Source organism: Spermophilus citellus (genome assembly GCF_964194105.1).
Source record: "Spermophilus citellus genome assembly, chromosome: 18".
NCBI lineage: Eukaryota > Metazoa > Chordata > Mammalia > Rodentia > Sciuridae > Spermophilus > Spermophilus citellus.
Window position 1 is genome coordinate 6,841,479 of NC_138200.1, and position 22,908 is coordinate 6,864,386.

General features: G+C 49.5%; 1 protein-coding gene across 2 annotated transcripts in view; it reads right to left on the bottom strand.

Annotated features, from left to right (window-relative positions):
- The window catches only part of AP2A1 (adaptor related protein complex 2 subunit alpha 1), a 33,347-nt gene extending 17,531 nt beyond the window's left edge, over positions 1–15,816 (bottom strand). For both annotated transcript variants that reach the window (XM_081274145.1, XM_081274144.1), the window contains exons 1-4: positions 15,611–15,816; positions 4,381–4,449; positions 4,119–4,261; positions 3,783–3,976 (exon numbers count right to left, since the gene is read on the bottom strand). In XM_081274145.1, coding sequence (XP_081130271.1) covers positions 3,783–3,976; positions 4,119–4,261; positions 4,381–4,449; positions 15,611–15,677 — 473 coding nt within the window. In that variant the 5' untranslated portion in view covers positions 15,678–15,816. The remainder of the gene's footprint in view (positions 1–3,782; positions 3,977–4,118; positions 4,262–4,380; positions 4,450–15,610) is intronic.
- Positions 15,817–22,908: the final 7,092 nt, after the last annotated feature.

Genomic DNA, 22,908 nt, shown 5'->3' on the forward strand with positions numbered 1-22,908 from the left:
TACCATCTATTTCCTAGGTTGCCCAGTGCAGTAGCCCCCAGTCACGTGTCACCTCTGAGCACTTAAACTGAGGCTAGTTCAGAAGGAGACGTGATGCATGTGTACACGACACGCCAGGTTCCAAAGAACCAGCGACAAAACAGGATGCCCAGAAAATGGCTCATGAATAATTTTTTATGTTGATTCAGTGTCAAAATGACATTGTGGAAGGATGAGGTTAAACTGAAGTGTTAAACAGCAGGGCAGGGGTAAGCGCATTGCTGGCTGCCACTCACTCTCCCACTCTGGCCCTGACTCCTCAGGCTCCAGCAGCCCATGGACATCTCTATGCAGATGCCCAACCCAACACTGGTGCTCCCAGCTCAAGGCTCCTCCTCTCCGGGGCCAGGCTCTTCCCCAGTCTCCGTCATCCCAATGCCAGTCTGCTATCACCCACCCACCAGTTCACCTCCCTCCTCTCCTGTCACTGTTCCAGAGCACACCTGTCTCTAACCGCCACACTGCTACAGGGATGATCCACCCGCCCCAGCTCCAACACAGCCTCGGTGCCTGGCTGTCTCCCGCTTCCCCCACCCACCCGCTGGACTTCCATCTATGATTTCCTGTGCTACTGGAATTTGGGGATCAGCCTCTTTCATTGATTCTGAAATAGTCTTGGCCATTATCTCCTCAAACAGTGCCTCGCACATGTGAGGCACTGGGTTCCATCCTCAGCACCACATAAAATTTAAATAAATAAATAGAATAAAGTTTTTTTTTTTGAGAGAGAGAGTTAGTTTTAATATTTATTTTTTAGTTCTTGGCGGACACAACATCTTTGTTGGTATGTGGTGCTGAGGATCGAACCCGGGCCGCACACGTGCCAGGCGAGCGCGCTACCGCTTGAGCCACATCCCCAGCCCCAATTTTTATTTTTTAGTTGTTGTTGGAAACAACACCTTTAGTTCACTTATTTATTTATTTTTTTATGTGGCGCTGAGATCGAACCCAGGGTCTTGCACGTGCTCTACTGCTGAGCCACAACCCCAGCCCCTCTTTTTATTTTTAACAGTGCTGGGGATCAAACACAGATCAAGCACATGCTAGGCAAGCACTCAACCACTTTACCACTGAGCTATAGCCTCAGCCCAACCTCTCTCTTCCTCTTTGTGTGTGTGTACTAGTAATCGAACCTAGGGGCACTGTACCACTGAGCTACAGCCAGCCTTTTTAATTTTGAGACAGGGTCTTGCTAAATGCTGAGACTGCCTCAAACTGATGAGCAATTAGTGGCTTATGCTGGAACTGACCTCCTCACACCTCAACACCAAATGAAGCTGGCCCCAGAGTCACTAGCCATTGGTACCTCGTGAGATACATGAAGATCTCCCTGATTCCTGCCACCATGTGACACAACTACTGCCATGGTCTGGGGACACATCTATCAAAGACAGAAAAAAAAAAGGCATCCTCCTGCCTCAGCCTCCCAAGTCACTGGGATTATAGGCATGCAGCACTACCTAGCTCCAATTTCTTTCTTTCTTTCTTTCTTTTTTTTTTTTTTTTTTTTGTGGTGCTGGGGATTGAACCCAGGGCCTTGTGCATGCAAGGCAAGCACTCTACCTCAGCTCCAATTTCTTTTTAAAAAATCTCTATTTTGAATTGTAATGGATTCTGCTGTCACATGTAAATAAAAAAACATATACAACCAGAGATATGAAAAATTGTGCTTTATATGTGTAATAAGAATTGTAATGCATCCTGCTGTCATAAATAAAATAAATAAAAAATCCAATCAATCAATCAATCAATCAATCTCCGTTTCAGCTACATGCAATGGCACACACCTGTAATCCCAGCAACTTGGTGAGCTGAGGCAAGAGGATCACAAGTTCAAGGTTAGCCTCAGCAAATTGGCAAAACCCTCAGCTACTGAGAAAGACTTTATCTCAAAATAAAAGTAAAAAGAACTGGGAATATAGCTCAGTGGTAAAGTGCCTCTGCTGGATTCAATCCCCAGTATGTATGTACGTACATATGTGTATAAAAAGTAAAAATAAATCTCCATCTCTTGATTTTTCTGGGCTATATTCTGATTACTTTAAATCCTTAGTTTCACTCTCTGTTCACTAATTCTTGCTTTGGTTACATCTGCTCTGCTGTTAAACTGGATCACTTATTTTAATGACATTTTTCATTTCTTTTTAAATCTGCTTAGTACTTAGTTCTCTTAATTTCTTGAAACACATTAAGCATATTTATGTTCCTTTCTGGTATCATTTTCTAGTTTTACTGTAGTGTTGTCCTTCACGGTGTCTCGTGTCCTGTGTTTGGTGATTTTGTGAATGTGAGCTACTCATGTGACCTGGAGCTTCATCTGTGGAAATCCCTGAGGCCTGGGCTGAAGATAGGATCACTTTAAACTAAAAGTTAACTAAGGGATGTTTGGACTACCAAGGTCATACAAAATCAGGTAAAAGCCAGTCTCAGGGATGCTCTGGGCCAAGGTTTGAGACAGGTGATTTTACATACAGTCCCCAGGGGGTTTATTTCTAGGTCACTCTCACTTTGAAGTGTGGCCTTCTGGAGTCTCCTCTTGGACAAGCTTGGTCCAGGAGGCTGCAGGGTCCTCAAACCAACACTCAGACCAGCGAAATCTGGCTTTTGCACTCTGTTCATCCCCCTGTGCACGGAGTCTTATGTGTCCCTTATTTTCTGGCTACTTCACGGATCTATTAAAGAATATTTTGGGGGCTGGGGATGTGGCTCAAGCGGTAGCACGCTCGCCTGGCATGCGTGCGGCCCGGGTTCGATCCTCAGCACCACATACCAACAAAGATGTTGTGTCCGCCGAATACTAAAAAATAAATATTAAAAAAAAAAATAAAGAAAATATTTTGGGGGGGCTGGGGTTGTGGCTCAGTGGTAGAGCGCTCGCCTAGCACACGTGAGGCACTGAGGTCGATCCTCAGTACCATATTACAAAAAAAATGAAATAAAGATATTGTGTCCACCTACAACTAAAAAATAAAGATTAAAAAAAGAATATTTTCTTCTGGGTGCAATGGCACATGCCTGTAACCCAAGCAACTCCAGAAGCAGAAGGATCATAAGTTTGAAGCCAGCCTCAGAAACTTAGTGAAGCCCTAAGCAACTTACTGAGATTCTGTCTTAAAAGTTGGGTGGGGGTGGGGGGTGCTAGGAATGTAGCTCAGAGGCAGAATACTCCTGGTTCAATCCCTAGCATGCAAAAGGGGGCACACATAGATAGATAGATGCCACTTCCTCTAGGAAGCCCTCCCTGATCTCCCGCTGTTAGATACATTTATATGCCCCTGCACCCCACTGTTTGAGAGATGAATACCACATTTCATTCTGCAATGATTTCACCAATATTCATCTCCACTCTGGCCTGTGAAACTGGGAGAGCAGGGACCATGTTCTGGTCATGTTGATATCAACCACCCATCAGTATGGTGCCTGGCACAAAGTAGTTGTTCAATACACGTTTCTTAAATCAATGCAGAAGCAGCAGAAGTAAGATTATAACCATTTTTATACTAGATGCTAAAGCTCCATATATCAAAGAGAAAGCCCCGTGGTTCTATGGAGAAGCCACCTCATACCTTCCAGTCAGCTTGGTGAGAGAAGAGACAATCACAGGGGTACTGCTGGAATCTCTGAGGTTCCAGCCTACTGGCGGTCCACAGCCTGGCTGAGAGACCTCAGACAGGTGACACAACTTCCTTGGCTGCACCTCATGGCCCCCAGCCCTCCTCCCCCATGGATCCTCAGTGCCTCACCCAGCCACCAGGATGCGGGGGATGTCAGCAGCGAAGGCTTCGCCCATCTCACGACTGCCCACGTTGGCGATGCAGTGCAGGGCCAGGCACATGAAGGTGGGGTTGCGGCTGGCCAGGTCATTCTTGATGGCGTTGTTGATGAGCCGGATCAGCTCAGAGTTTGAGTTCACCAGCACAGAGATGAACAGGTAACCCTGGGCCGGGAGGAAAATGAAAGGTTGGGAATCTTGTGACCAAGTGGCCCTAGAGCCAACCCTCAGACCCTGGAACTGTACTTCCAGCCCCTCCTCCCTCTGACTCAGGGGTCCAGACCCCTGCCCTCCTCCCCCGACTCACTATCTGCTTCTCTGTGTACTTATTGGAGCTAAGCAGGTTCACAGCTTCCATGTGTCCAAAGTCAATGTCATGGCCAAGCAGGAAGATGAAGAGCAATTTGCACACATATTTTTTCTTACTGTAGCCATCCAAGGCCTTGTCCCCTGGGGCAGAGGAAGGAGTAAAGGAGAGCTGACTGTGAGGATCTCAGGACACGTCCCCACACCCCCAGCTCCCAGCTCCTTCCTCCCTCACAGCCAAGGGGTCCAGGGTCCCAACCTACCTTTGAACTTGGAGCGAATGTTGGCCAGTTCCTTGTTGATCCTCTTAATCTCAGCCTCTTTGCTCTTACCTGGGGAGAGGACAAGGAGGCTGGTTAGGGCAGAGTTTGGCCACCTGCCCTCACTTCTCTTGCTTCTCTGGCCTCTGGGTTATAAGAACCAAATCTCTGCCTGGGGGTCTCTACCTCAGAGGTTTGGAGGGAATGGAGGCTGGCTGATCACCCCACTGGGCAGCTGTGACTGCTACCCTCTCTTCCTCCTGCTGTCGCCCCTGCAACTTGGGGCTCCCTGGTTGGCCTCTCAGGTTCTGAATGCCCGATGACAGCTCCCCTTCTGATGCTAGCACTGACAAGTCCCAGAGTGGCACCCAACAGACACATGACAGAGAGCTTAGCCACCCTGCAGCAGTCCCACAGCCCTGAATCAGAGGGGCCTCCTGGAGGAGGGCAATCTGAAGTGGGGCTTGTGGGAGCATCTCCAGGAGTTGGGAGTGGGGCGAGGCAGAGTTTCTAGAGAAGAATGGCACGTGTGCTCACTCGCTCCTTCCTTCCTTCCTTCCTTCATTCATTCACACCTGAGCCGCCTGGGGGCCAGGCATAGGTGGCCCAGATACGGGTCAGAGCAGATTTCTGCCCTTTAAATAAGGGCATTCTGCTCATTAAAATGTTAAAATATCAGGCAAGGGTGTAGCTCAGTGGTGAAGTGCTGGCCTAGCACGAATAAGACCCTGAGTTCAATCTCCAGCACCACAAAATAAATAAATAAGTAAAAATAAAGTTACAATATTCATTACATGTTGAAATGATACTATTTCAGATGCACTGGGTTACAGAAACAGTATTAAAGTTAATTTTGTCCCCTTCTTTCTAATGAAACACAGGGCTACTGGGGAAGACATACAGGTCATGGCTATCTGCATCCGCCTCTGTCTCCCAGGCCAGCCTCAAGGGCAGCAGCTCCATGTGCCAAGGGGCAGTAAAGTCCATCAAAAGGTGAATGATGAGCAGGGTGCAGTGGCTACACCTCAGGAGGCTGAGGCAGGAGGATCACAAGTTCAAGGCCAGCCTGGGCAACTCTTTGAGACCAAGTTGTAAAATAAAAATTAAAAAAAAAGAGCTGGGGATATAGCTTAGTAGTAAAGCACCACTGGATTCAATCCCCAGTAAAAGAAAAAAGATGTGAATGATGGGTCTTGGGAAGTGCAAGGTAGTGATCCGTTCCCCACACTTGAGAAAGGGTGGATAGGCCAGTGCAGTGTGGGCTTGGCTCAGCTCAGGGGGCTGAGGCAGGAGGACTGTGAGTTCAAAGCCAGCCTCAGCAATGGCGAGATGCTAAGCAACTCAGTGAGACCCTGTCTAAATAAAATACAAAATAGGGCTGGGGATGTGGCTCAGTGATTGAGAGCCCTGAGTTCAATTCCCAGTACCCTTCCCCCACCACCAAAACCATGGGTAGATGGTTGGGACCAGGGTGAGAGTTCTCTGGGGCCCAATTGAGAAAACCACTACTTCACCACGAGCCTCATGCAGCCTATGTCACCTCAGAGGCCACCTGATCCTTTTAACTTATTAATTATAAGTTTCCTGTAGTCTCACAGGCCAGACTGGAATAGGATGACGCCGGGAGCCCTGGTCTAGGCAGGGCTCTGGGCAGTCCTGGCCCGTGAGGGCAAGCATGCAACATGTCAGTCAACCTAAGTAAGACATACAGGGGCAGAAGCTGCCCAGGCGCGGCCTGGGGCCTGGGTGGAAGCTTCCAGGGGAGAGGACATTTGAGGAGGGCCTTGAAAGATGAGGAGGGCTCCGCAGCAGTCACCAGAGAGGCAGGGGACAGATCCTGGCAGGGTGTGCCAACAAGGGTGGCCAGAGTTAGCAACACCTCCCTCGGGGCAGGACAGAGCAGGTGACAGAGAAGGCACACTGGTCACCAGTGTGCCTGCTCTGGTCTATTCCTGCCTCAAGTATGACCACACATCCACTTTGATGGCTTGCCTGAAGATTATTCTGTAGGGCAAGAAAATCGACACGTGTTATAGATGGGCCACACAGCGTAAGATGCTTAGACTCTGCCACCTGGAGACTGGCACAGCAGGAGTATCCCAGGTTAAACCCTCTCTGGCTTGTGTCGAAACCACTTTGAAAAGCTTCTCAAGGGGGGCTGGGGCTGGGGCTCAGTGGTAGACGCCTGCCTCACACATGTGAGGCACTGGGTTCGATCCTCAGCACCACATAAAAAATAAATAAATAAATAAAGATAATGTGTCCGGGCTGGGGATGTGGCTCAAGCGGTAGTGCGCTCGCCTAGCATGCATGGGGCCCGGGTTCGATCCTCAGCACCACATACAAACTAAGATGTTGTGTCCGCCAAATACTAAAAAATAAATATTAAAATTCTCTCTCTCTCCCTCTCTCTTTAAAAATAAATAAATAAATAAAGATAATGTGTCCATCTACAACTTTAAAAATATATATATATTAAGAAAAAAAAGGGCTGGGGTTGTAGTTGAGTGGTTGAGCATTTGCCTCCCATGCATGAGACATTGGGTTCGATCTTCAGCAACACATAAAATAAATTAAGAAAAAAACAAAGATTAAAAAAATTCCTTAAGTTCATCTAATTAAAGTGGATTTAAATATATCTACAAATATGTGTATGTACATATAGTCTTTTAATATTCCTCAAGTGATACATACTTTAAAGAAATTCTCCAGCGGCCCTCCAGGACCCCTCAGACACCAAACCCAAGGATCCACAAGCCCTTCACACGATGGCGCAGCGTATCCTCTGAATGATTTCCACCTTCTCTACCTGACTTAGAATACTTAAGCTGCTGAACAGGCTTTACTGAGATTTGCTCCCGGGCGAGACCCTCCAGTCCAACAGAACAGAGTGGGCCGGGGAATCGCGCCCAGGCTCAGCCAGATTGGAACTGGATTGGGCTTAGGGAGGAAGGGAGGGCTTGGGACAGGAAAGGGAGGTTTTTAGGGTCCCTTGTCCTCCTGGGTTGGTCGGGGGATCTTGCTGAGATCCATGCCCTTCCAGGAGAAGCGGCTGATTGACAGGTGGCTATCACTGCTTGTCTGTGGGTGCCTGGGGCTTTGTTCCCTTCGCCACCTCAAACCGACCTAACAGTAAATATTACAAAATAGCTGCTAGGCTGCAGTGTTAAGGGAACAGTGACGAGAGAAAAGGCTGTACCTGTTCAGTACCCCGCAATTTATTTTTCAAATATTTTTGGTCCGCAGCTGGTTGAATCCAGATGAGACACTCACGAACACAGAGGGCCTGTGTGTGTGTGAATTTCTTTAAATTGCCCCATCTATTTGGTACCATCTTCTGCATAACTGACATACTTTGCTGTGAAAATAATCTAGAGGAAGAAAAAACACAAGGCCTCCCAAAGAGAAGACACGGCCTAGGTACAGACCTAGGGGACCCAGGGACAGCACATTGGGGCTGCTGAGTGAGACATGGCAAGATAGGGCTGAACAGAGCTGCAATGGACTAGGCTAAATGACAAGGAGGACTGCCCAGCACCCAGGACCAGCCAGCAACAGGGAATGAGCTCCCCATCGTAGGCAGCATGCAAACATGCCAGGGAGATTTAAAGGGATCCTCTCACTCATGAAGAGATTTGTTTTCTCTTTTTGGTACCAGGGATTGACCCAGGGGCGCTTAACCACTGAGAAACATCCCCAGGCCTTTTTTATATTTTATTTAGAGAGAGAGGGTCTCACTAAGTTCCTGAGGCTGGCTTTGAACTCGAGATCCTCCTCACATGTGTACTGCGCACCGGGAGCCCCTGGCCCGGAGGGGAGGAGACAGGAACAGGGGGCAATGTTTTGAGGTAAGAACAATGGAGGCTGGGAGGCAGGAATCCAACAGGGGAGGAAGCTTCCTGGTACAGCTCCCAGGGCTCGAGGGTCAGAAGGGGAGGCTGGAATGGACCCAACGAGCCAGGTGTGCTCTGGGATGAGGACCAGCATGCACCCCGGCCTGGAGGCGAAAGTCTGGAGGCACAGCACTCACACCACCGCACTGGGACTGAGGACAGAGGGGTGGCCAGAGGCCGGCCAGACTGCGGAGCCTCTGCTCTTCCAGTGGGTCCTGGGGAACCACGGGAGGAGCGGCATCTCTAGAGCCTGCAGCTGTCGCTGTGATGGGCGTGCAGCGACAAGGCCACCCCGCCACCACTGGCTGGAGCCGGCAGAGTGGAGGGTGCTGCTGATGCCTGGCGTGGGGCTCCTGGTCAGGGGAGATAAAGCCGTCCCGAGCACGTGGGCCACAGCATCTGCGGCATCAGGGTGGGACTGTCACTACCACCGAAGACATCCCGACAAGCTGGCCCTGGCATCCAGCAGCGCAGCACCACAGAGCCCCTGAAGTCCCCACGGGGACTGGACTCCATTCCTCATTTTATTTCATTTTAATTTGTTAAAAACTGATCCTAAATTTGGTAACTGAAAAAGTGTATCTAGAACCACTTGGGAACTTTGTGAATCTACGTTTTCAACTATACTTTTTTAAAAAGTCTTTTTTTTTTCCCTAAATGAAGGATTTGTCAGTAACTTTTTTTTAATATTTATTTTTTATTTTTAGGTGGACACAATATCTTTATTTTATTTTTATGTGGTGCTGAAGATCAAACCCAGTGCCTCATGCATGCCAGGCGAGCACATGAGCCACATCCCCAGCCCAGTAACTTTTTTTAATATACCTTTATTTTGTTTATTTTTATGTGGTGCTGAGGATCGAACCCAGTGCCTCACATGTGCAAGGCGAGCACTCCACTGCTGAGTCACAGCCCCAGCCCCAAGAAATCTTAATCCAAAGAAATTGATTCTGTTGTGACTACAGGTCCCCAAATGAGATTCACTGTGAGTATGAAATACACTCTAGATTTTGAAGACTTAGTATAAGAAAGGAACATAAACCACAATCAGTAAATCTAGGATTGGAAGTGAAGCTCAGTGATATTATGCTTGCTTAGTTAGCATATACAAGGCCTTGGGTTTGATCCCTGGTACAGAAAAAAATAATAATAAAAACTAATAAGCTAGGGATGAAGCTCAGTGGTAGAGCGCTTGCCCAGCATGCCAAGGCCCTGAGTTCAATCCTCAGCACTGCAAAATAATTAAAATAAAATAAAATAAATTGATCCTAGATAGGCACGGTGGCACACGCCTGTAATCCCAGTGGCTCAGGAGGCTGAGACAGGAGGATCGTGAATTCAAAGCCAGCCTCAGCAAAAACAAGATGCTAAGAAACTCAGTGAGTCTCTGTCTCCAAATAATATAAAATAGGGCTGGGGATGGGGCTCAGTGGCCGAGTGCCCCTGAGTTCAATCCCTGGTACATAAAATAAATAAATAGATCCCATGTTGAAACAATATTTGGATAAATTTCATTGGGAGTTTTGATTTTTAAACGTGGTGAGAAAACTTAAAACATACATGTGGCTTGCATTACAGCTCTGGATCACACATTGCTCACATTGTCAACGAAGTTGCATCCCTGAGTGAGGAAATATATTCTTCTTAAACAAGGCCGCGCCCTGTCACTCCCTGCCTAAATCACCAGAGCCTGCCTAAGCCAAGCTCAAAGTGTGAGGATGCGAGGGTGCTGATGTGCAGACCCTCCCTTCCAGGACATGGACACCAGCGCCCTGACAGCAGGGATGTATGTGCTGCCTCTGTCCTGGCATGTCCTCAGGGTCTACACCGCTTGGCACAGACGAGGTGCTGAACTCTGATCTGTGGACCAAGGCCATGAGACAACACCCAGACGGTGGGGGCGGTGGGGGTTGGGGTTCAGACTCAGATCTCTCTAGTTCCTTGAAGTGCAGACCTGGGGTTGGGTCACCCCAAAGGCTCACTAATGCTGAAGCACCATCAAAGTGGCACTTAGTATCTCTCTGCTCTCTCCACAGTGGCCAGGGGAGCCTGTGAAAACTTAAATGAGCTCTCATGCCCTCCATGTTCCAAACCCCTCTGCAGGGCTCCCAGGGGTTCAGCGTAAAAATAAAGTCCTCTCCATGGCTCATAAGGGCCTGCATCATCTGCACTGGTTCCTCTGTGGCCGAATGTCTTGTCCTGCCACCCCTGCCTCTTTCTCCTTGTCTGAGCTCTTTCTATACCCAGGCACAGTCCAGCCTCAGATTTGGCACAGATTTAGGCCTGCCTGACTCACCTACCAAGCTGATTCCCTGCTCTAAGACCACCCTTTCAACCAGACTCTGACCAGCCCAGATAAGAACACGGTACCCAAATTCAGCCCTGCTCCGTGCTTAGTCTCCTCCCAACACCTACTGCTACCCATCTGGACACCTCAGAGTTACTCGAATATTCGTCCACCTCCGTCCTCCAGTGTGAGCACCACTGCGCCGGGGCCTCTGTTCGCTGCTGGAACCCATCCCCAAACCCGTGCCTGGTGCCAGCTGGTGCTCAGTGAAGGCTGGTTCTTGAAGCCCCCCAAGGGCCAGGACTGCAGAGAGCAGAACTGGGGACCCGGGGAGGGGGGGGAGACCAGGTCCTGAGCTCCAGGGTCAGGAGAGATGTCACAACACAATGGATCACGACCGGGCTCTGCCTCACAGAGGAGCTCAGGACACGGTGGCATCAGAACTCCACTCGTGTCACTCGCTTGACGCTCAGCAAACTCTCCCGGCCCCTCCAGAGCCAGACTCTGCTCTGGTGAAAGTGGGGCCCTGGATAGGAGGCGGCCTCAGCCCTGGCCCTAGCAGCTCCCTGTCAGATAAAGGACTTCAGCTGATTCCCGCTCAAGGCAGGACAGAACCACGCCCTCAGGCTGGGCTGGCCTCAATCTCTCCCTCTTATCAGCAGAACAAGTCTTCCCTCCTCTCCTCAAAGCCGGCCTTTCAGACCTCCAGAGCCCAGGGCGCCCGCCCTCAGGATGGCTCTGCGCTCTTCCTCCTGCTCCTCTTCTTCCTGCTTCTCTTCCTCCTGCTCCCCACCCTCAGGATGGCTCCATGCTCTTCCTCCTGCTCCCTAACGCATACTCCTAGTCCTTTCTCCTCCCTCACACCTGCTTTGGACTTCCCCACTCCCCTGTGCCCTCCAAGAGAAACACCAGCCTGGCCTCTGCCCATCTCCCCAAAGTCAAAGCTATCCCTCTCTGAACCAGCTCCACAGGCCTTTCCTCACAGCCTCAAATGGACCTCAGGACCTTTGCACTTGCCACCTCTGCTTTCACAGCTCTTCTCCACTGCCCTTGGCCTGGCTCATTCCTCCACATCCTGCCTACGTGGCTTTCAGTGTGTTGCAAAGCAAGTCCTGGCCTGAGCCCTGCAATCCATCAGAGTCCCGGCTTCTCAATGCTGTGGCCCTCTCCTTCTCCCTGATGGAGTTATAACAGTTGCAGACACAGATGTTCTTCATTTTTTTTTGGCCCTGGGGATTGAACCCAGGAGCATCAACCACACCACTGAGCCACATCCCCAGCCCTTCTTATATTTCATTTAGAGATAAGGTCTTGCTAAGTTGCTGAGGTTGGCTTTAAATTCATGATCCTCCTGCCTCAGACTCCTGCACTGCTAGGATCTCCACTTTGTAACTTATTTAACTTTATTTTTGCACTACTGGGGTTTGAACCTAGGGGCACTCTACCTCTGAATTTCAAATGCTGTCCTTTTTATTTTTCATTTTGAGTCAGGGTCTTGCTAAGTTAGTTGCCCAAGTGGGCTTTGAACTTATGGTCACCCTGCCTCAGCCTCCTAGGTAGCTGGGATCACAGGCGTGGGCCACCACACCCAGATGTTTCCCACTTTTTAGAAACCATGTCTACTGTAAAAGTCAGTAGTCTTTGTATATTCACAATGTCGTGCAAACATCACCGCTAATTCCAGAACGTTTCATTAACCCTAAGACTATACTCAGGAGCTGTCACTCTCTACCACACCCCTGCCACCATGCTGGGCAGTCACCAATCTTCTTTCTTTTTTTGGTACCGGGGACTGAACTCAAGGGCACTTGGCCACTGAGCCCCATCCCCAGCCCTATTTTGTATTTTATTTAGAGACAGGGTGGGTCTCACTGAGCAGCTTAGCACCTCGCTGTTGCTGAGGCTGGCTTGAACTCACAATCCCCATGCCTCAGTCTCCAAGCAGCGGGGATTACACGTGTGCGCCACCAAGCCCAGCTCCTTCTTCTTTATGTCTCTATGGATTTCCTATTCAGGACATTTCAGCTACAGGGAGTCACACTCGTATAGCCTTCTGCTTCTGGCTTCCTCCACTTGGCTAAATCATGAAGGCCCACCTGTGCGGTGGCATGTCAGTGCTGTGTTCCTTTATATGGCTCAGTAATATTCCACAGTGGAGACAGGCCACCTTTTGTCTATCTGTTCATCAGCTGCTGGACATTTGGGTTGCTTCCACTTTTTGGCTATCAGCATTCATGCATGAGTCTGTGAGGACAGTTGCCATCTGTTCACAGCATCTTCTCCCATGGGGCTGGTAGCTGCACAGGGGCATGAACACAACTGTCCTATTTGCCACTGTGTCCCCAAGACCAGGATAAGACTGGAAACCTATCAGCCACTCCACATACACTTGCTGATAAGAGGACAGGAGCGACCCTGACCTTCCAGTAGCTCAAGCACTTCCACTTCTGGAGCCCACACCCAAGCCTCCCTCCGGCCTCAGCCTCGAGGTGAGCTCAGGGTTCTCTTCCTTCCCGACTCCCACCTCCAAGACCTGGCAGATCCCCTCAGCTCTTCCTTCACAATGTACCCCAAGCCCAATGCTTCTCGCCATCCAGCCTACCTCTCTCATACACTCTCCTTGGCTCATGGTGTCACTCCAAACCGCAACAATTTTTCTCACAGCAGTCAGAGAAATTATTTTAAAACATCATTCAGCCACATCCCTCCTCTGCTCACAATCTTCCCGTGGCTCCCAATTCACCAACAGCAAGGCCAAAGTTATCACCACAGTCCACAAAGCTCTACTGGCGGCTGTCCCCTCTGTCCTCATCTCTTCCCCCTCTCCCTTGCTTGGCTCCAGCCACACTGGTCTCCTCCTTCTTATTTTATTTTTTGGGGGGTAGTGGATATTGAACTCAGGGGCCCTTGACCACTGAGCCACATCCCCAGCCCTAGTTTGTATTTTATTTAGAGACAGGGTCTCACTAAACAGCTTAGCACCTCACTTTTGCTGAGGCTGGCTTTGAACTCACAATTCTACTGCCTCAGAGGCAATGGGATTAAAGGCAAGCACCACCGCGCCCAGCTCATCCCTCTTATTTGAACACACACTGACCATGCTGTAACCTCAGGACCCTTGAACACATGGTTTCCCTGCCTGGACCCTCTCCCTCCAAAACCACAGGAACTGCTCCCTCATGTTGGTCATCTCCACTGAGATGTCACCTCTGTATCACAGCCTGTGCTCAGCACCCTCTCGTGGCTGCACCCTCTCCTCCTCGCTTACTTTTTCTTCATAGTACCAGTCGTCATCTAACTTTATATCATTTGTTGCCTTCTCTGTTTATTATCTATCTCCCTCAGAGAATGGACGCTTCCAAGAACAGAGCTTCTTGTTCCCAGCCACAGCCCCAGTGTTGAGAACAGGGCTCAGTACACTGTGGGGATCTCAAGTATTTGCTGAGCGAATGAATGAATGAGCTTTTAGGGAAAAGAAGCTATTATTAATGGAGTTTGCAGACAAAAAGGCTGAGCCTAAAAAAAAGGTTTGACGGTTTGCCGAGAGACACAGCAATGGTAGGTACTGAAGCAAGGCACACCTCCCTTTAACAGCTGTCCCACCCCCCAGTCTACCATGGCTTACAGCTCCAACCCTTTTCATAATAACCACATCATCATTCCTCCAAATGAAACCCAAGTTTCCACCCCTCCTGTTCACTGAGCACTTACTAAATGCCAGATCCCTCCATGATTACTGAATGCTAAAACAATAAGTAGGTACCTCACAGAATCCCCCTTTAAGATCCAGCCGAATAACACAGCCAAGATCCACAGAGAGCCTGACACATGAAAGATCTCACATGTTACTGCAGTTACCCTCAGGAAGGTGTGATCAGCAGTCCCCCCTGACAGATGAAGAAACTGAGAGCCAAAGTCCCTCATTCAAGGTCACACAGCTATGGGGTGGCAGAGCTCAAACTCAAAGCCAGGTCGGGCTGACCCCAAAGCCCATGGATGTAGCTCTGAAGGCTCCCAGCAGCTCCACACACCAACAGCTGCTTCCAGGAGTTGGAGCTGACTTGCTGCCAGCCGTCCCATTGACCCGGCAACCCTTCCTGGTGGGGATCACTATCTCCATAGTGCTGTGGTCAGACAGGGAAGGGTCCAGACGCAGAGGCCTGTCCTGCTCCCTGACCTCTGGCCTCCCTCTGAAACTAGGCTTCCCCTACCTGGGGTTTGACAGATCTCTCCTCCACAAACCCCTCAGGCTCCCTGACCTGTTCCTTGAGGTCCAAGCTCTCCTGCCTCTGGCACATCCCCCCAGCTCCCACATGCCTTTTTAGGCCCCTGTGCCAGGTCTACACTAAGATTCTAAAGGGCCCCTCCTTTTCCCTCAGTCAAGCCTGCTCCCCACTGCCCTCCATATCTCCTAAGCAATTCCCCATTCTGGAGGCTCTTTATCCCTCACCAAGGTCCCTCCATAGTCCCCCCCACTTCCCATCTCTCCGACGGACTTCCAGCCACTCCTATGCTTCGTTGATGCCACTCACCAGGAGCCTCGATGACCTATCTAGCCCCTTCCCCTCTATGACACCCCCTTTCCCGGACCCTCAAGCCCTGGCGCATTAGGCTGCCTGTGTTCCACTTCCTCTGGGTCCCCTCTGGCCGTCTCCCATTCCACCAGCCCACAGGGTACCCCCACCGAGCACCCCCTTCCATTTCTGTCTCCATCAGGGATCCCTCCAACCCCACGGTTTGTACGAGCCAACAGCTTTTTCATCACTCCCGGGGAACGCCTCTAGGGCCCTATCCCGGGACCTCACTTGCCTCCTGCCCTCTGAGACCCGGCGGACCCCGATAGCCACTCCGTGTCGTCACCCCAGGAGGCACTCTATGACACCCCAAGCCCCTGGATCTCCCCCACCCTAAAGTTCCCACCAGGACTCTCTTATTCTCCCTCTCTTCGACGCAGAGGCTTTCCATGCCCCGGGTCCCTCTGTGACCCCCAAACTCCTCGGTTCCACGCTGCCCCCTCCCCCGCGTCTTCTGTGTCCCCCGGCCGCGAGCTCACAGTTCCGGATGTCGGAGATGAATACCGCAAGCCCCCGCATCCCATCGCCCTTGGACACGGCCGGCATGATGGCGGTGGTGTCGGCTCCAGGCCTGGCCGGACAGGGCACAGCACGGCGGGGGCTGGCAGGCGGGCACTGGGCGGAAAGGACCCCAGGCGCGCCGAGGAGCCCAGCCGGCCGAGGGGGAGGGCGGACTGGGAGCGGGCGGGCTGGGCAGGCCGTGGACCGCCCTCGGTCCCTCCCCCCGCACAGCCGTCAGGGGCCTTCAGCCGGCCATTGGCTGTTCTTTCTGTCTGTCAGGCCCGTCGTCGCCCCTGCTCCCTCGTTCACTGGTCGCAACGCAAAGGCACACCGTTATGATTGGTCCAGTGCCCTGCTATTTCCGTTCGGGAGCGGAGGAGGGGGCGTTGCCCGAGAGACGGGCGGGGTTCGATTACGCACCGTGGGACCGCCTCCTCCGAGCGGCCGAGGCCAACACTGATTGGATGTGGCCCCCTCTCCAAGAAGCGAGGGAGGGACGTGAAAGAAGGTGGGGGAACAAGCCTTGGGGGGCGGGACTTGGATTGAACGGGACCAATGGATGAGTAGAACGCCCCCGCAGGCGTCACGAATTCGCCGGACCTGTCCTACTTCCGCCCTCGATTGGGCGGTTGTGGGGGCGGGCGGAGGGCGACGACCCGTAGAGAAGGAAGGAGAAGGGGAGGGTGTTGCTTAGCCGGGCTGGGATAGGTGGAGCGACGCCTGCAATTCCCTGCTGCAGAGAAGGATCTGGGCGGGGCAAGAGAGCGTGAGGTGTCTACTGCGCAAGCGCTCCTCTGTTCCTTTCTCCTTCCACTCCCCCTCCTTCCCTCCTTAAATCCTCGTCCAGGAAGGCTTCCCCTTCATCCCACCCCTTGCAACCTACACGTTCGGACTTGATTTGTCAAGAGACCTAGCATCCCAGAGGGGAGGAACTGTGTTAGGAGACCTAGAATCCCAGAGGGGCGGAGCTTTAATTCAAAGCCATTAAGTAGAGGTTAAAACGAAGGTTCAGAGAGGTTGAGTGACTCGAACAAGGCCACACAGCTCGGAAGTGGAATCTATGTTTTTAACCACTTTTCAATATATATTGCCGCCCCTCATCATCACAATGCTTCGAGCAATTTCCATTATAGAAGATATTGAGTCAAAATTGATTCTCTCCTCCACAGTCTCTGAACCATCCCAGTCAAGAAAGGAACCTGGTACTGACAACTCAGATGCTGTTTAAGAAAGGAATGAGTGGGCTGGGGTTGTAGCTCAGAGGTAGAGCGCTTTCCTTGCACGAGTGAGGAATGAGTTCGATCCTCAGCGCCACATAAAGGGAGGGAGGGAGGGAGGGAAGGAAGGAAGGAAGGAAGGAAGGAAGGAAGGAAGGAAGGAAGGAAGGAGGGAGGGAGGGAAGAAAGAAAGAAAGAAGAAAGAAAGGGAGGGAGGGAGAAAGAAAGAAGGAAGGAAGGAAGGAAGGGAGAGAGAGAGAGGGGGGAGAAAGAAAGAAGGAAAGAAGAAAGGAAGGAAGGAAAAGAAAAGAAAAAGAAAAGGCAGATTTGCTTGGCCTTGGCCCCTCCCCCGCCGTGGGCTCCCCGGAGGCTTTTTGCTTGACTGGCTGCTGGGAAAGCAAAGCCGCCAGAACTCCAACGCCCCAGGCGATTGAGAAATTTGGGGCAAAGGGAACTGGAAGAGTCCATTGGTGTCGCATAGAGGAACAAAACGGCACCCCGCCGGTCTTTCCGAATCTCAGTGGCAAGGCATTCCTGGAATGAACCTAGGGGCGTGTCGTGGGTTTGGGAAGGTCCACTCTGACTCGGGGGGATGGGAGGAGGTTGAGAAGAGCCTCCTTCCAGATTCAATGGACCCTTCCTGTTGGTTCCAGGAATGGGGCTTGGGAAAGTCCATCTGGAGTCTAGGAGAACAGACGTGTCTTAGCTGTTTTAATGACAGGGAGAGTCCTTTCTGTTTCTTTTCTCTCTTCCTTTTCTCCCCCTACTCCCCCTGCCCGCCTCCCCCCCTTTGGTACAGAGAATTGAACCCAGAGCGCTCTACCACTGAGCTACACCCCTAGCCCTTTCCATTTTTTGTCTTGAAACAGGGTCTTGCTGAGTTGCTGAGGTTGAGCTCGAGCTTGAGATCCTCCCGCCTCAACCTCCTGCGTCCCTGGGATCACAGACCTGCGCAGCTCGCCCGGCACAGCGCCAGTCCTTTTCTAAAAGAGGGTGCGCAGGGCGCGGCTTGTGGGTCCCTAAACGCGGTAGACCTGTTACAAACCAAGCAAACTGGACCTGAAAAAGTTTTTTTTTTTTTTTTTTTTTTTTTTTTTTGCATAAATACAAAAGCTTTCCAAGCACCAGAGACATCCTGTGGTGACCTGGAAAGAAGTACTTTCCCCTGAAGATAGGGCCGTCATCGATCTGTGTTAACCGTGAACTTGAAACTCTTTTTGAGGGGTGTGAAGTAGGGATACCGGAGTATTTCAACAGGGAAATTATAACCCACAACAGGACAGAAAAGCATTTATATCCTGCCTCCATCTTCGCCTGCCCCCCTTCAGCCGGAGTCTGGGATTAGCTCTGAGTTCTTGGTGGGGAAAAGGGATATCTGGCCTCTCGGTCAAGGGCAGGTAGGAGAAGCTGGGCACAGTGGCACATGCCTGTAATCAGGGATTCAGCCTCAGCAAATTAGCGAGGCCCTAGGCAATTTAGCTAGATCCTATATCAAAATAATAAAAAGGACTGGGGATGTTGTTCATGGTCAGGCACTGCTGGATTCAATCCCCGAGACCAAAAAAAGGGAGCAGGGGGCAGTTGGAGGAACTCCGTGCTTCTGCCAAACACCGCAGAGCCCACGAATTAGCCACCAATTAAAATTTTTCTTTTTCTTTTTTTTTTTTGCAGTGCGGGAATTGAACCCAGAAGCTCCCAGAATGCTAGGCAAGCACTGTACCTCTGACCCATATCCCCAGCAGCCCATTTTCTTACATTTTTTTAAATATATATTTTTAGATGTTGATGGACTTTTGTTTTATTCATTTATTTATATGTGGTGCTGAGAATTGAACCCCAGGGTCTCACATATGCCAGGCAAGTGCGCTACCACTGAGCCACAACTCCAGCCCTCTTATGTTTTAATTTGAAAGGCTGGCCTCAAATTTGCAGTCTCCTGCCTCAGTGGCCTGAGTAGCAGATTAGAGGCCTGTACCACCACTCCTGGCTAATTTTACACTTGGCCCTAAAACAAAGCCTTCTGAGATCTACTGGGGTTCAGGTTGGGGCCAACCCGGTCTTCTGCAGAACACTGGCACTGTTTGATCCTGGGCCAGGGCCTCGTGATACTGCCCACAGGGCCCACAGGCTGACCCCTGTGGAGGGACAGCGGCATTGTCCAATGGAAACACAATGGGAGCCACTTAGGGACTTTTCCATGTACTCTAGCCACCTTGGTAAACAAATGAAAAAGGAAATGATGGCTTTGATTACGTTTAGTAATAGAATGCCCTTACTTATGGTGGGGCATTGAAAATATCAGAACTGAAAATGCACTGAATCCACTCAATCTACCAAACATCAGCACCTAGCTACACAGAGCACCTGGAGTCCAGGTTGTTTCTAAGTCTTGGCCACAGGACTGACAGGGAGCTGTGCCCGCCCAGCCCGGCAAGAGAGGGTCTTACGCTTGGGAAAAGATCCAAATTCAAAACTCACTTTTGAAGAAAGTGATGGTTTCTCCTATCACTTTCACACCACCGTAAAGTTAAATGTGTGTGTGTGTGTGTGTGTGTATGTGTATGTGTGTGAGAGAGAGAGAGAAACGATTGTAAGACGAGGATCATCTGAACATTTTCTTTAACTCCGTTATATAGAGATATCAGTTCAGCATCTTGTGCGCTCTGATTTTCCAAAGTCTTTGGAATCTGGTGTTTTATGCCCACAGCACATCTCACTTTTGACTGGAGACTTTGCAAGTGCTCACAGATATGAGTTGCTTTACTTTTTTTAATTAATTTATTTATTCTAATTTGTGAAATATGATGGCATAATGCAATTCATTTCATATTACACATATAGAGCACAATTTTTCAAATCACTGGTTGTACACAAAGTATTTTCACACCATTCGTCTCTTCATACATGTACTTAGGGTAATGATGTCTAACTCATTCCACCTTCTTTCTTACTCCCTTGCTCCCTCCCTTCCCCTCCCTCCCCTTTGCCCTATCTAAAGTTCCTCTATTCCTCCCATGCTCCCCCCCATCGCTATTATGAGTCAGCATCCTCATATCAAAGAAAACATTCAGCCTTTGGTTTTTTGGGATTGGCTAACTTCACTTAGCATGATATTCTCTAACTCTATCCATTTACCTGCAAATGCCATGATTTTATTCTCTTTTAATGGTGAGTAATATTCCATTGTGTATATATATCAAAGTTTCCCTATCCATTCATCTACTGAGGGCATCTAGGTTGGTTCCACAGTTTAGCTATTGTGAATTGAGCTGCTATAAACATTGATGTGGCTGGGTCCCTGTAGTATGCTGTTTTTAAGTCCTTTGGGTATAAACCAAAGAGTGAGATATCTCGGTCAAATGGTGGTTCCATTCCAAGTTTTCCAAAGATTCTCCATATTGCTTTCCAGATTGGCTGCACCACAACCACGGGCTTCTGACAGTAACTGATCTGACAGTGACCATCAGGTTGAACAGCAAAGAACTAGAGACCTGGATTTGAGTGAGCCACTCGGGTTGGTATACCAAGGCACTCCAAGCGCTGGATGCAACCACTGCTCATGTGGGATTCATCTGGCCCCCGCCCAAGGGAAATCAACTCGTGAACAGGTTTTAAGACCACACCATGGGGCTGGGGATGTGGCTCAAGCGGTAGCGTGCTCGCCTGGCATGCGTGCGACCCGGGTTCGATCCTCAGCACCACATACAAACAAAGATGTTGTGTCCGCCGAGAACTAAAAAATAAAATTAAATAAAAAAAAAAGACCACACCATGAACAAGTCCACATTTTCAAGTTCTAGATGAGGCCTGGGCAAGTTCTTATTGATTTTAAGATGTCGGGAGCCCCTCCAGGGAATCTTGGGTTGAACTACCAATAGGTTCTAAGATTTGTACCCAGGCAAGTGGATCTTGATTGCTTCTAGAAGAAGCAGACTCACCCCAAGTCTTTCCATTTTGGCAAAGGGACCCTACATCAATCACCCAGGCAGTCCTACCAGACCCTTCCCCGTCCCTTGCCTGTGACCTAAGCCAGAACATATCCTAGATCTGGCCACTTCCCTCCATGCCACCACCTCAGCAACCCCCCCCCCCCCCCCCGTGGAGGCCTGCAGCGATGCCATCTCTTAACGTGGATCACCAAAGAGACACATCCAGTTGCCCTGCCCCTCTCAGCCTGGCCTCCCATAGTCTGTCCTCCATCCACACCCAGTGTCCTTTAGAAATAGCCACCAGGCCAGATGTATGTGGCAGTGCACGCCTATTGACAGTAAGTAATCCCAGCAATTCAGGAGGCTGAGGCAGGAGGATTACAAATTCAAGGTCAGCTTCAGCAACTTAGTGAGGCTCTAAGCAATTTTATGAGATGAGACCCTTTCTCAAAATTAAAAAGAGCCTGGGGATGTGGTGCAGTGGTTAAGTGCTCCTGGCACACCGCACCCCCCCCCCCAAAAAAAAAAAAAGACAAGAAATTGGAATCAACACAACACTTACCACCTCAATGAGGACATTTGCCTGGACATTTTGCTGAAATCATTGTCATCCATGTCCTTGAATTCTGCATCCTCAGACACAACTAACCTCTGGTAGAAAATATTCAGAAAAAATTGTGTCTAGAGTACAGACTTTTTTTTTTGTCATTACTTCCTAAATAATATATTGTAACAAGTGTGCACATAGCATTTATGTTGCATTATGTATTATACATCATCTAGAGATGATCTAAAGCAGGGCTAGGGATACAGCTCAGTTGGGAGAGTCTTGCCTTGCATGCACAAGGCCCTGAGCTTGATTCCCAGAACCACAAAAAAAAAAAAAAAAAAAAAAGAGAGAGAGAGAGAGAGAGAGAGAGAGAGAGAGAGGGGGGATCTAAAGTATACAGGAAGACATGCACAGATTATATGCAAATATCATGACTTTATCACTTTATCTTCCTTTCTTCACTCTCTTGCTCTTTTTAAATGTTTTTTAGTTGTCAATGGATCTTCTATTTTGTTTATTTATTTATATGTGGCACTGAGGATCAAACCCAGGGCTTCACACATGCCAGGCAAGCACGAGCCACTGAGCTACAACCCCAGCCCCTCTCTCTTTTTTTATTTTTAATTTTTTTTGGCACTGAGGATTTAACCCAGGTAAAATTTACCACTAAGCTACAGCCATTTCTTCTTCTTCTTCTTCTTCTTCTTCTTCTTCTTCTTCTTCTTCTTCTTCTTCTTTTTGTACCAGGGGCACTTGATCACTGAGCCAAATTTCCAAATCCCCAGCTCTATTTTGTATCTTATTTAGAGATAGGATCTCACTCAGTTGCTTAGCACTTTGCTTTTGCTGAGGCTGGCCTCAAACTCACAATCCCCCTGCCTCAGTCTCCTGAGTCACTGGGATTACAAGCATGAACCATTGTGCCCAGATATGTGCCATTTTATGTAAGAGACTTGAGCATCCACAGACTTTCATATCTGTGGGGAATTTTGGAATCCATCCTCCATGGGTAATGGAGGACCGCTCTACTTGCTTTGTCACACATTTATGAATTGTGATCAAGTGCAGTGGCAGAAGCCTGGAATCCCAAGGACTCAGGAAGCTGAGTCAGGAGGGTCCTAAGTTCAAGGCCAGCCTGGGCAATTTGGCAAGGACTCTGCCAAAAAAAAATATTACAAATTGTGGATATCAGTATCCTTTACCTCTGTCATGAGTTGAACTGCATCTCTTAAAAGGTCATTGAAATTCCAGCCTCCAGCATTTGAGGATGTGACTTTATTTGGAAATGAATTTTTGCTGATGGTCAAGTTAAGGTGAGGTCATTTGAGCTGGCCTGAACCCAACTCACTGGAGCCATTAAAAAAGGGGAGCTGGGCATGATGGTATAAGCAAGTCAGGAAGCTGAGACAAGAATATCACAAGTTCAAGGCCAGTCTCAGCAATGTAGTAAGGCCCTCAGTAACTTAGTGAGAGACCCTGTCTCAAAATACATAATAAAAAGGACCAGAAATATAGAACAGTGGTAAAGTACCCTTGTGTTTAATCCATAGTACCAAATAAATAAATGAAAACAAACAAAC